The following is a 15,021-nucleotide window of genomic DNA, read 5'->3' on the forward strand; positions in this document are numbered from 1 at the left end:
GGAGGGCCCAGCGAGCCCGCGGCGGGGGGGCGGCAGACGCCGAGACCCCACCAGCCCCTCACCGGTCCTCGTCCTCCACTGCTGCCAGCGCCAAAGCCAGGCCAGCGCTTCCCCACAGGCTCCGCATTTGCCGACTGCTCCAGCTGGTTTCTTTTCCCCAGCGGCTTGAATTGTCCACGGCAGGATCCAAAATCAGGGGGCTACAGCAGCGACACCCACGCCAGCTCCGGGAGAGACGGGCTCTCGGCCGGGGGACACGCGGACCTGGAGGTCGTTGCTTCTCGTCCACGTGGCCCCCGGGGTCCTGGCGTGCTCGGGGCGGGGGGGGTTGTTTCGAAGCACCAGGGGCAAGTCCAGCTCCCGCTGCCGCCCTGGGACAGAGCTCAGCAGCTGAAGGACGTCGCTCCAGAAGGCGTCAGAGCTGTAGCTTCACAAAGGTCGAGTTCCCCGAGGCCCGATTTCTACAGAAATGGGAATTTTCCTCCTCCTTCGGCAGCCGAGCGCTGCTCCGTCCTCCGGCCGGTGGGGCGGGCAGGGCTCCGGCACTGGAAGAGGGTGCAGCTCAGCGCTGGTCCTTCGCGTGCCCCCTTCCCCCTGCAAGCAGGGGTCGCGAGCCCCAGCGTGAACACCCGGGATGGTTCACACCTTGCTGCTGTACAAGAGATTCTCCTCTAAGCCTGAGAAGACTCCACAGCCTGGCACCGGGGACGGCACGGGACGCGAGGGGCTGCTGCCCACGAGGAGGGGCCCGTCGGGGTTACTGCTGGTAGCAGTTTCCCTGGGTGAAAGGACGGGGATGGATCACGGGACGTTTCCGAACTCCCCAGTGGGAGGTTCCCACCTTTCCGGAGATAAATTTGGAAGTGGTGAAGTGAGAAAAAACAACTTCAAATCTTAGATTTTCCAACAAAAGCAGGGGAGGAGAAAAAAGGAAAGCTTTCTGCTCCACTACCAAGAGGAACCTCTCCGGGTCTCTGCAAGTACTGAAACGCGACAGGCAGCGTCGCAAACGTTTCAAAGCCTTCCCCGCACGGCCGTTACCCGCTAGGTACGTCTCCGAAATCTGCTCTTCGGAGGGTCTCCCCCATCATTGCACCACCGAGACCCGCGACTCCGAACACCACATCCCTTCCCTGCCCCGCGCCAGCAGAGGGGACGCTCGCGGCCAGCCCGGGGGTCTCAGGCAGCCCCACCAACGCGCAGGGAGGAGGGAGAACTGCCCAGATTTCACCCGAAACAAAACCAGGCCTCCAGGAAAGCTTCGCATTCTTCCCCCCTTGCAGCTGTGCCAGGTTTCCTTCCAAGTCGAACTCTGCAATGAACAAACGTTCCTGTTGAAGTCGAAGCAAGGCTTGCCATCACAGGGGGAATCAAGCTGCTCTTCCAGCCCCTACAGACCCTGAGGAGAGCAAGTGTGGTTTTTTTTTTCCACTGAAGAAGCCAGAAGATTCAAAGTCAAGGTTTAAAATTTAAAAAAAAAAAATTACATATATAAAAAAAAAATTTCTGTTCTCTATCTTCCCCTGCTCTCCTCCATTTTGTGATTTGGCAACCGGGTCGCCATATGGCATGAATTTCTCTTTAAGGAGACGGTGAGTGTGAAAGCGAATACTGCCATTCAGAGCGCGCAGTGAAAACGCAGCTCCTCAGCAAGCCCCCGAACAAAGCCAGGGCCTCTCTGCGCGGGGAACCCGACGCCCAGCTCCACGACGAAGGCAAGGAACTCCCATCTAGATGCGGTAAAATTGCACGGACAGCGCGGAGCGGTCCCGTCCCCCACCCCATAAGCTGACAAAAAGCCTGTTGAAACATCGGTTCACGGCAGCACAGAAACCATCAGCTGCAAAACTGATGCATCGAGAACAAAGCTACATAGATAATATTTTTTTTTTTATGGCTCGTAACTATCCCGTCATTCACAGGAACGACTGGGCCCCGAGGGATTTTACAGGTCGCACCGACTGGAGAGGCCCATATTCATTGCACAGTTCACAGAAGAGAGACGGCGTCCAAGCAAACACCGGCGTGCCTGCCAACACGGGAATCCCTAAATAAAGCACCCCAGACCGGAGAACGCGGCAACAACCCTCCAAAGACGGCCCAGCTTCCTCCGCGAAAGCCGGCTTACGACAAGGATTCTTACGCAGGCGTCCTCCAGAATTGCGTTATACAGGGTTAACGCTTGGAAGAGTTTCTTCCAACATTTAAAAAGTTACAATACTTTGTGTTTTATAGAAAAAGAGTCACGGTATAGAAGATCGAAATAAAACCAGTAAAAGCCACCTTATGAGTTTGGAGGGGCTGTCTGTACTCCAGACAGGAATCCCTCCGACCGACCCGGCGTGCAGAACGAAAACCGCTCGCGAGCGGCTCCGGAAACACGGGGCCTTCGGTCAATGAGCGCAGCTGCTCTCGCGGCACTCGAGTCCTGAAGCCTCCAGGCGAACAGTCCCCCGCTGCCAGCACCGCGCAGAGGAGGTGCCCGAAGCCACAGCATCCTCCTGCCGCACGGCCATCCATCCTCCGGGCTGTCGGGCAGAGTTTCGCCTCCAGAAGGTAGGAAGTGTTTAGAAAGTTCAGCAGTCTTTGAGAAAAAGACTTAGGTGTTTTCCTTTACACGTGGATATTATAGAGAGCTATAATCTGCTTCCCCTAGGGCTTATTTTATTCTGAAAAAGAAGGGAATATATTCAACTCTGGGAACTCTTCGTTGTTGTAGTTGGGTCCTTGGTCTCCCAGCATCGTCAGCATGTCCTGTGAGGATACAAGGAGAGAGTTATTACCTGGACTAGAAGGTCACGTCGGTAATTTAGCCACGGAGGAGTTTGCCAGAGCGGGTACTGCATACCAAGGCGGTCCCTCTCCTCCCAAGGGCACGGAGGGTTTGTGCCCGAGGCTACAGGAGAGCAGCCAATTTGAGTCGCGAGCAGCGATTGCACCGACTCCTTTGGAAACAGGGGGCAGCAAATCACAGGAAGAGTACGAACCCTCGGGAGTTACCTTCACTTTATTGGATCGGGGGGGTGTGTTTGGCTTTTTTGTTATTGTTTTTAATTGCAGCTAGAAGGGTTTAATTCAACTGCGGAGCCGGTAGAGTTTCACACTGATCCTGCAGCGGGCCAAGACACAAAGCCAGCCCAGCTGAGGCCTCTCTGCCCTCTCCCCTCCAGTTTCAGCTCCATCGGGTTATTCACAGGTTTGAGACCTCAGCAGATATTACAAACTAGAGGGACACGCTCCCGGCGCTTCAGCCAGCTGCCCACGCTTGGGAAGCAAAGACCGTTCGCTCCCACAAGATCGGCCCGCACCAGTCCTCGCTCGGGAGGTTAAAAAAGCACCGTCTTACTGAGAAGACCTCAGGCTGGCTTGGCTGCGGCTGCTGCACGTGTTGCTCCCCGGACGCTGGGCCGTGGTGCTGTCCTTGCCACTGCGGCCACATCCCCACGCCTTCGGCTGCCCGCGCCTGGAACGGGGCGGGGGTCTGCGCTGCCTCCGTGGCTGTTCAACAGAGAACAAGTCAGCAAACAGATTCCTGGTGCAGGGCTGTGGTTTCTGTGATCCTCTAACGGGACTGGGAAGCGCACAGCTCATTCTGCGGTGCCTGGTTGTTAACGGGGTAGGATCTCCCCTCCAGGAAAAGCCACTAAGCTGCCACGCGCGTTACGGCATTTGTCAGTACCCGTCTATGGGGCAGAACAAGGACGAAGGCAGGGGAGTCCCAGAGGGGTTTGTTTCCTCCCAGCCAGCCTTAAAACGGTTCAAAATTCATCTGCCCGGGAGCCTTGCGGTGGGACGACGGTTCAAGGTGACAAAGGCAGCGCTGGCCAAAGCGGGGATTTAGCTGTGCTCTCTACATTTGGGCATTCCCAACACACACGAGAAAAACGACGGAGAGCATATCACGCCAAGGCTGTTTCTGGCTGATGCTCCCGGCTTTCCTCCGAGGGGATTTTGTTGCCACCCCAGCCTCCCCAGCACCCCAAGCCACACTCACTGAAGCCCGTGCCACGGCTGGCGAGGTTCGGGTAAGCAGCCCCCGTAGGAGAAGCCGTAGAGCCAGGTGCTGCCATGGGGCTGAAGGAGGATGGGGTGCCTTGGAAAGTCCCCATGCTGAAGGAAGGGGGCCGAGTCTTCACCGTCTGGGATGCCACTTGCTGTAAGAGCAAGAAACAGGAGAGGAAGAGGAGAGAGGCATTTACTCTGAACCTCGTCTTAACTAGGGTGAGAAGTTGCTGGACTGGCCCCAAAGGGGAAAGCACACGGGCACACAGCGCTGCTCCGTCACTCAGCTAGACAGTTAGAGCAGGTTGATGCATGACGGCGAGAAGGGTCCGTAACGCAGTGGGGACTCGGGGCCTGCACCGAGGGTTCAGGCTTTGCTACCTGGGGTGCGAACGCTGGCCGTGTCCCTGGAGCCCAGTTGGTTCCGCTGACCTGAGCTGGGTTGGAGTGGCGTGAAATCTGTGCTAAGATCCGGCCCGCTGATGAGGGTTGCTGCTGAATAATGTTCACAGGAGGTACCATGCTGCTGCTCCTGGAAGACAGAAGAGGCACTCTTGGGACACTAGGTATCGCACGCAGGACGAAGAGGCACAAACACCACCCGTGCAAGTTACTGGGGGGGGGGGGGAAGGAGCCGCAAAAGCAGCGCCCACCATGCTGCCCGGCTGTGGACGCAACTGGCGGGAGCTGCTGGGTGTGGGCAAGGCTACTCTCACCCAGCCCAGCTCCTGGGCTTTTGTCTAAGCATGTCCATGTGGGGTAACTTGGCTCACGTGCCAGCGCCCACCATGCTGCCCTGCTGTGGACGCAACTGGCGGGAGCTGCTGGGTTTGTGGGCAAGGCTACTCTCACCCAGCCCAGCTCCTGGGCTTCAGTCTAAGCATGTCCAAGAGGCACAGCTACCCTGCAGACACGCTTCGGCAAGCAGCGGAGCAGAGGGGTATCAGGGAATCAAGGCAGTAGCTGGGGAGGTGAAGATGAGGGCGAGGACTGGCGCAGCAGAGGAGGGGCCGTGCTGACCCCGTGCACAGCCTCAAAGCTCCTGCACCTCTGACCAGGAGCAAAGCAGCACCAGGCAGGAGAGCAGGGGTGCAGGAGCCCTTCCCTCCCCCACCCCCCAAAGAAACCGATGCCTGGACGGGCATTTCTGTGCACGCTACATATTTATGGACAATCGCTGCCACGCAGAGAGGGGCCGGGAACACTCGGCTGGTGCAGAAGGACACACAAACAGAACAGGAACAACTGCAGGACAAGACAAAAATCAACATGAGGCCGTTCAACGTACAGCACAGGAAGCCTCACCTGAAGTTCTCGGCAGGTCGCGATGGGGTGAAAGTGTTTCCCTGCGTAAAGAGGGGCTGGTTGGCAGGCACCGTGCTGGCGGGAATGGCTTTGTTCTGGTCTGTGGAGAGAGGTTGATTCACGTTAGGGCTGAGAAAGTCTCTGCAGGAGGAACAGGGACAGAGAACCAGTTGCAAGAGACGTGCCTGTGTGAAGGAAGACTGTTTTGAGCCAAAGCATCAAACATGACTGTTCCTTATGCAGACACGGACTCCAGATGGTTTTGTAAAAGCCTGTTTAATTTGATTTCCTCTCCATTTTCTAATAAACTTCGCATTAAGGTCCTCTGCGGTTAGAGCATCCACTACGTTCTGTGCTCAGACTAGACACACAGAGAACTGCTCTCTGAGGACAAGCGGGAAGGAGCAGACTGAGGCAGGCAGCAAGACCAGAGCAAGAGACACCTTCTCACCCACTCCCTCCCCACACCTCTCCAGCAAAATGTTGGCTGCAGGACAATTCGCTGCCACAACAGCACATCGGCGTAGACAGGAATTATCCACCCGCCGTCAAACATCAGCACTATTCTGCAAGACCTGGGCTGCCCACACCACAGTCACACTGAGCCCCTGCACCCAGAACTGCTCCGAGTGACTTAGGAAAGAGCAAAGAGCGCTCGGGTTGAAGCTGAAATCGGGTAAACATGCGACGTGGCCCTGGCCACGCCTCACAGCCCAGCACTCCCTACCTGTGTTGATATTGCTGTAGATTTCGCTGAACCTCGGGTCCCGCTCCTGATTAAAAAGGCTCTCTGCCTTCTCCAAGGGCTTGCTGTGCTCTGGGCCGGCAGCAGTCACAGGCTGAACGGGAACCTGGGAGCAGGTGTAAGTGTGAGCCGTCAGCACCTCAAGCGCAAAGGAAGTCAGCGGTCTCGCAGCCAGCACGGAGAACAGCTGAGGGCTTTGCAGGCAAAGACCTCGCACGCAAGAGGCCGGGCTGCTCTCTGGACTCCCGCGTATTTTATCGGGACAGCGTGGCCGTTTAGGGCTGGCAGCATCGACACGGGCATAGCGGGGAGGATGCCACAGGGGCAGATCCGAATCAAGCGAGCGGATCCGGCAAAACCCAAGGCAGAACACCTTCCCCTCCAAACTCTCAGCAGCCTCAAGTCAATCCTGCGTGGCCACCTTTAAAGCCCCAGCAAAAGGTAATTTAAATAATGCAGGACAACAAATGCAGGGAGTAACCGAAACCCCGTTGATTTACCTGTGAGTGGTCGTAACCAGACAGGCTCTCTCTCCCTGGGACCACCTCCAGCTCTGTCTGTTGTGGCGGCTGCTGCTGCCTAAAATAGAAAGTGTCTGTAACAGGAGAACACCGGCTGCTAAAAACGATTGCCAAGGGAACAGATATTCTGTGGTTACACCAATGATTCATTAGCCCAGAGGAGTTCATTGCTGCAGAGAGGAAAGTTTGGGTAGGAAGGCTATTTGACAGGAGGGCAGAACCAGCAAGAGAGGCATGGTAAAAGGAGCTGAGCACCTCCTGACCTTGAGGGCAGCTGTGCCGTGCCCATCTCCAGGGGAAGGTTGACACTCTGCCCCAGCTGGGGCCTCTGCATTGAGTTTGACAGGGCAGGCCGAGACTCCTGGCTCGAGTTCCTTTAAAGCAAAGAAAAAACAAAAAAAAAATATGTTTAAAAAATACCAGACGAAAGCAAGCAGTTGGCTACTGTGTGTAGGAGAGCGCACCTGTCTCGGACAAGATTGGAAGCTTTGCTTTTGCAAAACCTGTTCAAGTGAAGGATCCTTCCACTCAGTTTCCGTGGTCTCTGAAAGGGGGGGCGTCACGTAATATAATGCTAACGGCTGTGAGCCAAAGGGCTCTGCCCCCTCCCACTCAGTCACTGAGCAGGGGAGCAATTAATAACCTACACCAGGAGCACGGCCAGATCTGCATCATCCTTAAAGCACGAGCAAAGGTGGTAGGAACCTAAAAACCCCCAAGGTTTTCCATTCAGCTCTATGTCAGACACTCCAGAGCTGGAGCCTGCAGAGACCACCAGCAGCTTTAGGTTTTAAGCCCAAGACGTTGGTGGAGTTCGTTATGCTCTTCTGTTAACTGTCAGAAGTCAGTTAATGTTTAACTCCCACAAGAAAGGAATAAAAGTCCAGCGTTTTCTCGACAGTTCTTTTGCAGGCTGCTGCTTCAGTAGTACCTGATCCCGAAGATGAAACAATACGGATAACCCAGCAAAGATGCACACAGATAAAATGCACCTCAAACGCGATCAGACACAGACTGCCGCTTCTCTGGTCTGAATGTATGCAGTGCTTCTAGAAAGCGTAGTATGGATGTGAGAATGGATGCGTGTGGAATTAATGAGTTCAAAGAGATATCTCTAACACCGGGACAGGAATTAAGGCCCGTTTCAGATCTGCATCAGATTTCAGCCCTGCGCTCAGACCACAGCTCTTTAAAGCCAGAGGGATTGGGTCACTGCTCAACTCTTAATGCTTTCTCATCAGAAAGCATCAGCTTGCCAGCTGCAGGAAGGGAAGAAGTGCTACCGGCACTCTAGGACCTTGCCTCACTGCAAAGAAAAAAAAAAAATCCCGGCTTTTCACCTGCCCACAAGCAATCTAGCCTCCTGTGTGCCTGGCTGGAGAGACTCCATTTGCTGCACTCACCGAGCCTGCAGTTAAGAATCACATGCAGGCTTTTTTTTTTTTCTTTTTCTTTATTTATTTCGGTTGCTGCTCTTCTGTAAGGGGCCTAGAGCTCACTCATGGGAGGAGAGAGCAGCTCTGGTCACTCCCAAAGGAGATGCACCAACCCACTGGAATAGTCAAGAGAGAAAAGAAGAGAGCAGCAACGAAAGCAGTCTCCCCACTGGAGCTCGTTTCTGAATCCAAGGACAAAACTACAGCAGTGGAGAAAAATAAAGCGTTTACTTTCTGCCACCAGCTGCAGACAGTCCTGCTCACGTGAAGAGCCACTCTCTGGACCAGCTGCCCCCCTGGACTGTCACAGGAGTCCAAGAGCTACGTTCAAAGGCAGACTTCACTAATATTAGCTCTGAATGCAAACACACAGACAGGAGACTTGCTCCAGTAACCAGAGTTAAAAAAGGTACTGCTGGAGCTGAACTTTGGCAGCTTGCTAAGCCATACAACCGAGACAGCCAAAGGAATTAAATTTCTTGCACTTTATAGTCCTCTAGCGCCTGCCACGGCCCAGGAAAAGAGCGCTCACGGGACTCAGCAATTGCTCCAGGGCCTGTGCAAATTGATGGGAAGCTTGGTGAGGGGGAGAGGCCAGAGCTCCCGCAGTTGGTTATTCTGGGACAAGATCCCATCAGGTTGGTGTGCTACCACTGGTGGTTGGCAAGTCATTTCCATGTACATACTTGACGTTCGTGTTGGTACAGATGATGTACTCAATTTCATCCGAGTAGGGGTTCTGGAAGGTAAAGGAGCTGGTTCTCATCCAGAGCCATTCCCGGTTTTTGGATCGGAATCGGAACATGACTGACAGAACCTGGCCTTTTAACTTCACCACCTAAAAAAACGTAATGCCATCAGTAGTACCTGATAAAAGAAGGTGTTGAAGAGCAACTCGCTTCTGAGCACAAGCCACCCCCCACTAAAGCCTTGTGATGGCCCTTTGCCTCAAACCCTGCAAGACCGTATCTTGGTTTTCCCCAACTAAATGGCACCGCTACTCTTCCCTTAACGCTATCTTGATTCCTGAATGATACGGGGGGGGGAATCTAATATCCCCTTTTTGGCTTTCACTTTTCTTATCTCTTTGCACTGGTGAGATGTATGAAAAAACCTCCAGTAAATGAAGCACATGCTCTTGCTTCTGATTCCAACTATTTGGACAAATGGATATGAGCAGCTACTTTTTGGAGTCATGAAAGCACAGGGGCAGTCTTACCTGCCCTGCCACAAGTCCAACGCCCTCAGAAATAAGAGTAACGACAACAGGGCAAGCAAACCACATCCATTTCGAGTTCTGCAGCACTGGGCTGGGCCCTAGAGATGAACCAGTGTTTCAGCCACAGAAGCATGGCATTCAAGTAGGCACTTTGTAGCCACGTCTCTGGCCCTAAAAGCAGACTGGACTAGCAGCCAGAGGATGAATTCAAGAGTTAAGACATCAGATGCTTCTGTTTTGTTTTGCACGTTTACAGTTCTGTGACTACATCTGTAACTGTTTGCCATCGGGCAAAGGAGAAATCTACGGTTTACTTTTCTCTTGGTTTTCCAATTAATGTCATTGCTTTGCAAGCACCAAGACAGATTCCAATCTGAATACCACGCTGCACGCAAAGCGGTAGCTGAAGTGTTTTACCTGCTGGAAGCTGTCCCGCAAAAGCTGTTGGTCTTCCGGGTGGCAGAAATCCACAATGTCTTTCCCCAGAAGCTCCTAATTTTAAAAGAATTGGGAGAGATCTCAAGTCAGTTCATCTGGCAGGCAGACTCCCTCTTCCAGGTCTGCCCCATTAATTCCACTTTGGACAGGTAGTTCTGCTCCCCCACCACCAAATCACCGTTACACAAACCAAGTACAGGAACCGGCGTGCTGTATTTTAAAGAGAAGCACAACAGCGGTTGACTAACGTTTGATCTCAAATGCAAATGGAGGCAAAAACGACCTTAATTGACATTAGACATAATCCAGAGCCACCCATCCTTCCAATGATCAAAGTACTTAGAAAAGCACGTGAAAAAGCAACCGGTGGAAGAGAAACACGTCTGGTTTAGGCCTTGGGCATCGTTTTATCAGCTCTGTTAGACAAGCAGAGCCAGGATGTACAAGAGAGGGAGGAGGGAAAGTAAGTCTGAACAGCAGTTCCTTCTCAGAAAGCTCCTACCATTTTCTCACCTGTGGCTGGTAGCCAACCGTAGCCACACAGCGGTGATCTATGAAGGTGAAAATGCCTTCGGTGTTGTGTCGGGAGATGAACTCTGTTGGCTGACAAACATTGTTCATGTCTGTGCAGTTGGGTGAGCTAGTGACCTGCAAGGTAAGACAGGTACAGCGTTATCGAATCTTGCGAGAGCTGCTTTCTCCTGACCAGCCAGCCCTGCACTCGGATTTGTGGCAATCAGGGAACATCTTCAGACAGAAGAGTTTAACTCTGTGGACTTTTAGGACGAGGCAATGTTGAACCATCGAAAGATGCTACCCACCTGGAGCCTGCCAATAGCCACGAGGCAAAACTTGCTGCCCTGGCCGGCATCCGGGTCATCATCAGGCAGTGAAACACCTGAGAGGGGAGTGCCAAAAAATTCCAGCAAGGTTAATACAGGAAAAATTGCTGATTTCAGAGGAAAAAGACATGCAGTTCTGACTTCAATACGTCTCTCTCCAGCCTGTTTTGTAATTCAATATCCTTTCCCATGAAGGAATTTGGTAAATTAAGTTGCCTGCCCCTCCCTCTTTTTTTTGCCAGAAGGGTTAGAGATCTCTAACTTTCAGCACAAGCTAGCGTATCGGACAGCGTGGTATTATTTTCATCCTCTACAGTATCTCTACCGTTCAGAGACAAAGATCTCTGATCCAGCATCTGCAAAAATCAGTTCAATCCTAAAATAAGAACAAGTGGTAAGATACATTGGGAAAGCATTTGCTGGCACATTCAGTTCACGGAATGGACAACTTCAGACCACATGCCCTTAAAAACAGCCACAACTGAACACTTCAGCTCACTCATTACCTGCGGGGGGCCAGGCTTTTATGTAACCCGTGCAGTGCACCACGACGTAGTGAGGTTCGCCGTCTTTTGCTGCACCTAAGCCATTCCTTGGGAGAGAGAAACAGCCTGATTGTGCTATGTATTAAACTGGGGTAAGGCCAGGCAAGGTTTCTACTTGTATTTTAAAAAAGCTTCCACAGAATGTCTTCAGGGTAAAAAAAATAGAACAAAGACTTAACATAAATGCAAGAGGTCCAAGAACACAATAGGTTGGAATCTATCTCAATTTCACATTAAAAAGGGACAATATACACCAGAGCCCAACAGCAACAGCGTGAGGAACATGTGGTTGTAAATTGACTTCAAATCCAATCTTGGAATAAAGAAAGATTGGTCTTCCCCAGGATTATCTTCCTCAACATAGTGGTACTTTGGTTCCTCTACCAGCCCATCTACCCAAACTCTTCTATGAGCTGTCCTAGTCTACCCTACACACTCACCACAGTGTGTCCCCAGCACTCTGATGACAGAGCTGTAGCTCCTTTTGCTCCTAGCAATGCAGCGTGCTTGCCCGTAACTCTTGTGTTATTTACCTGCAGCGATTCCTCATAAAGCTGAGACGATTCACAGCGACTGGATCCACTGAGCTGTTGCCACACCTGTACCAGAATTAGAAATGCAAGGGGAAAGGCTTTTATCCTTCTTGGTCAACATCAAAACAATCTGACAGCCTTGAATAAGAGGAAGCACTCTCTAAATGGGGATGAACCTTTGGATCTCCTCCACACAAGTGAAAAGCCCTCGCTCTACAGACTTCAAGAAGGGAGGTGACACACAGGGTCAGAACAAATCGGTACTTGGAACCGGATCTTCTACAACAGTCTTGAGAGCTATCTTAGCATAGGGCAAAGAAAAATCTCAAGAACTCGACTGTTAGCTTTGTGTGGACAGCTCAGCCGTGTTATATCACGTCTATGTCAGAATGAGCAAAAAAAGCTGAAATAAAAGCATGATGGGACCAGGGAGCCGGTTCAGCTCCAGGCTCAAGTGAGGCTTCCCCAAGGAATCTCTTCATTACCTCATTCGGCAGATGAACGATCTTCGTGAACCCATACACATCCTCATGGACTGCTGGCCTTCCTTCTTGACAGTCCCCGTCTTTAAATCTAGGATGCGACCTAAAGAAAGAAGGAAAAACAAGATGCTGCTGCAACACGAGTCCTTCCACCAACACAGGCACCAGGTAACATGTTAGGAAACTAGCAAGACACAAGTGTCACCAATGGTACCTTTAGATGCATTCTCAGGGGGGGCTGCAGGATCCTTGTTAGAAAGGCACCAGGGTTTGGTTCCTTCTACAAAGGGAAGGTTTTAATCCAAGTCCTCTGCAGGCTTTCACGCTGCCCGCCCCCGCCAATCCCTTCCCAGGCTGCTTTACCTGTCAGCGCATTCTCCGACGTGGAGAGCTGCTCCCTCAGCTTGCCCACGTCATCCGGGTGCACCTGGTCATACAGGGTGCTGCCAAACCATTCGGACTGGGGCTGGTTCAGGACAGGAGTCACAGAATCGGAGACATAGACCACCCTCCCGGTCTCACAGGACACTATGAACAGAAAGCCGTCGGCTGCCTCTAGGATCAGGTGTTTGAGTTCCTGCATTCACAGACAGACACGCTCTTAACTCCAGAGCCAAGCAGGTGAAGCCCTCTAAACCCACCCCGGGTGCCTATCTCCCCCCACCCACAATTTAACTCCCCCCCCTCTGATCGCAGTATTTCCCACAAAGCAGCATCAAGCCAAGACCTGGTCAGTGAGAAAGGAGGGTTTGTAGGTGCCGTCAGTGGAGGTATTGCCTGTGCCACGCAGGGACTTCATGTGAGAGACAGCCATGCGCAAGATGGTGAGCTTGTCTGGTTTGCGGGCCAGGGCACTGCAGGTGGGCACCATATCTGACAGCTCTGTGATGTAGGCAGTCATCTTGTTCCTTCGCCTACGTTCAATCTCGCTGTGATTTTCCCTGCAAAAGCCCAGGGAGGAGAGGAGGAAGACGAAGTTACCAACGGGCCAGAAGCCTCAGCCATTTCCCCGTGTCAACGCCTCCACACGGCCAGAGTGCAAAACACAGAGATGCATCAGGGTCATCAGGAGTTAGAAGGACTACAAGCGCCTCACATGCTGGGCGTGCACAAAGGAACACAGGAACAAGTGCAAGGAGGAGAGTCTACAGCTGGACCTTCTTTGCTGCGGACAAGAGCCTTTGCTTGAAATCACATCGCTTCCCTGGTATCTGGTGAAGGCAACGAGCTAGGCTAAGCTATTTTAGCAGAGGAAGAAGCTTCCCCATCACTTCCACAACACTGCAGCAAGCCGAAGGATTTCTTCCTTTACTATGGCCTCTGCTCTCAAAGTGGGGTTCACCTCGCTCTACTGAGAAAAATCTGCCTTTTGAACAGCACTGGTGCAGACAGACTAAGACAGCTCATCCCACCCACTGCCTGTCCAAGGACGAATCAAATCCCCCACCACCATCACCGTTCAGACACCCATGCGTCTCCAATAACCGTACAAGGAGGCCAGGGCTGCAGCTAAGACTCGGGCACCTAAATCACAACGGATGAGTCTCACCTTGCAGTGCTTTTATGAAGATACTTCTCAGTTACACCGAGAGCCTTTTACAGTATCACGGCAGGAGGGAAAGCTTTAGAGGAGATATACACCCGATTTCTGTACAGATCAAGGCCAGTGTGGGCAGACCGTCTGCCAGGCACACACCTGGGTGGTGCGCACAGACCTCTAAAGAGGCACCACGACGAATGCTGCCCACTTACAGTCCTTAAAGAGGACTTCTTCACACGCCTTTTGCAAGCCTGCTCACAGGGCACGGTCCCCATCAACCCCCGGAGACCAGAACGTAACCTCTTTAGACTTGGTTCTCGTTATCCGGCACGCGTAGTTTAACTGGGTTACTAAGGTGGGTTTTTCAAAACAGAACTTGAAAGCCAGGTTTCCTATACAGAAGGATGGATCAGATGCAAGGAAGCACACGGTGGGAAATGAAGTGAGATGAAAGTGTTGGAAGGAACATAGACAGGCAAGTGAATTAAAGAGGATAAATGCAAAAAAACAGAGCATTTATCACTACCAGGTGTGTGCAATCATTCGGTGACCTTGCTCCAAGAGACCGATATTCAGGAAAAGAAGTGCTTCAATCGTCACACTCACCTTTAATTCAGTTTCTCCAAACTCACATGCTCAAGTGTGCAAAGGAAGCTACCTTCGCTACAAAAGCTACTGGGAAACCACCAGACATTTTTCTGGCCCCGCCGCCAAATATTCTTTACTACAGGCTCTTGCATGACAGCAACAACGGACTACTGGCGACAGAGGAAAGGGTCACTACTTCGTTGGAGGAGAAACCCCCGAAAAGCACTGCTGTTTGCTGTATCCACAGGCCCCACCTCTAGCGTTTCCTTATCTCCTCAAATATTTAAGCTATGCAATACTGCAGTTAAGAAAAGGCTGTGTTTGGGGGGGGTATTTTTTTTGTTTTAAAACCAGCCAGCGGGCAATAAACCGGCCAGAATTGTGGCATTCTCAGCACCCATGACAAGTCTTTTTAGCCCTGCGCATTGCTCAAGAACGAGTCTAGGGTGGAACAGTCCTAAGAAGTTACAGGGTAAGTTTGCAAGACGGCAAGCCACAAAACAAGCCATTCTTCACGAATTACCAACCCTCAGCTCTGCAGCAGTAACGAGCTGTGGGTGGCAAGCATCAGAAACCTTGACAGTGACTTAAGCAGTTTTTGTTTTGCAGCTGAAAATAGGTAAGGGCACATTTACAGTTGATGTTTTTCTGCTGGAGAAATGCAGTCCTGACAACAACAACATCTCAACCAGCTGCAGCTGTGCGCGCACGTTCTCAGGGTACATTTTTGCATTAGTGGTACAGCATTCAAAATGACTGCTTCGGTCATTTCAGCCACAGTCCCTCACTAATTACAAATAGGGACTTGGGCAGGGGGGGGGAAAA

General features: G+C 52.1%; 1 protein-coding gene across 9 annotated transcripts in view; it reads right to left on the reverse strand.

The window, feature by feature from the left end:
* Nucleotides 1–2,153: 2,153 nt before the first annotated feature.
* Nucleotides 2,154–15,021, reverse strand: part of ARNT (aryl hydrocarbon receptor nuclear translocator) — a 31,459-nt gene continuing 18,591 nt past the window's right edge. For 3 of the 9 annotated variants that reach the window (XM_019472586.1, XM_009281193.1, XM_019472589.1), the window contains 18 exons: nucleotides 12,796–13,009; nucleotides 12,432–12,645; nucleotides 12,283–12,348; nucleotides 12,072–12,171; nucleotides 11,587–11,652; nucleotides 11,015–11,100; nucleotides 10,488–10,564; nucleotides 10,180–10,314; nucleotides 9,646–9,720; nucleotides 8,696–8,847; nucleotides 6,837–6,947; nucleotides 6,553–6,631; nucleotides 6,035–6,158; nucleotides 5,308–5,407; nucleotides 4,384–4,534; nucleotides 3,995–4,154; nucleotides 3,347–3,498; nucleotides 2,154–2,754 (listed from right to left, as the gene is read on the reverse strand). In XM_019472586.1, the coding sequence (XP_019328131.1) occupies nucleotides 2,665–2,754; nucleotides 3,347–3,498; nucleotides 3,995–4,154; nucleotides 4,384–4,534; nucleotides 5,308–5,407; nucleotides 6,035–6,158; nucleotides 6,553–6,631; nucleotides 6,837–6,947; nucleotides 8,696–8,847; nucleotides 9,646–9,720; nucleotides 10,180–10,314; nucleotides 10,488–10,564; nucleotides 11,015–11,100; nucleotides 11,587–11,652; nucleotides 12,072–12,171; nucleotides 12,283–12,348; nucleotides 12,432–12,645; nucleotides 12,796–13,009 (2,152 nt within the window). In that variant the 3' untranslated portion in view covers nucleotides 2,154–2,664. The remainder of the gene's footprint in view (nucleotides 2,755–3,346; nucleotides 3,499–3,994; nucleotides 4,155–4,383; nucleotides 4,535–5,307; nucleotides 5,408–6,034; nucleotides 6,159–6,552; nucleotides 6,632–6,836; nucleotides 6,948–8,695; nucleotides 8,848–9,645; nucleotides 9,721–10,179; nucleotides 10,315–10,487; nucleotides 10,565–11,014; nucleotides 11,101–11,586; nucleotides 11,653–12,071; nucleotides 12,172–12,282; nucleotides 12,349–12,431; nucleotides 12,646–12,795; nucleotides 13,010–15,021) is intronic. The other 6 variants (XM_009281195.2, XM_009281194.2, XM_019472588.1 and 3 more) reach the window with 4 other exon arrangements.

The sequence above is a fragment of the Aptenodytes forsteri genome, unplaced genomic scaffold (assembly GCF_000699145.1).
Source record: "Aptenodytes forsteri isolate BGI_AS27 unplaced genomic scaffold, ASM69914v1 Scaffold276, whole genome shotgun sequence".
Classification (NCBI taxonomy): domain Eukaryota; kingdom Metazoa; phylum Chordata; class Aves; order Sphenisciformes; family Spheniscidae; genus Aptenodytes; species Aptenodytes forsteri.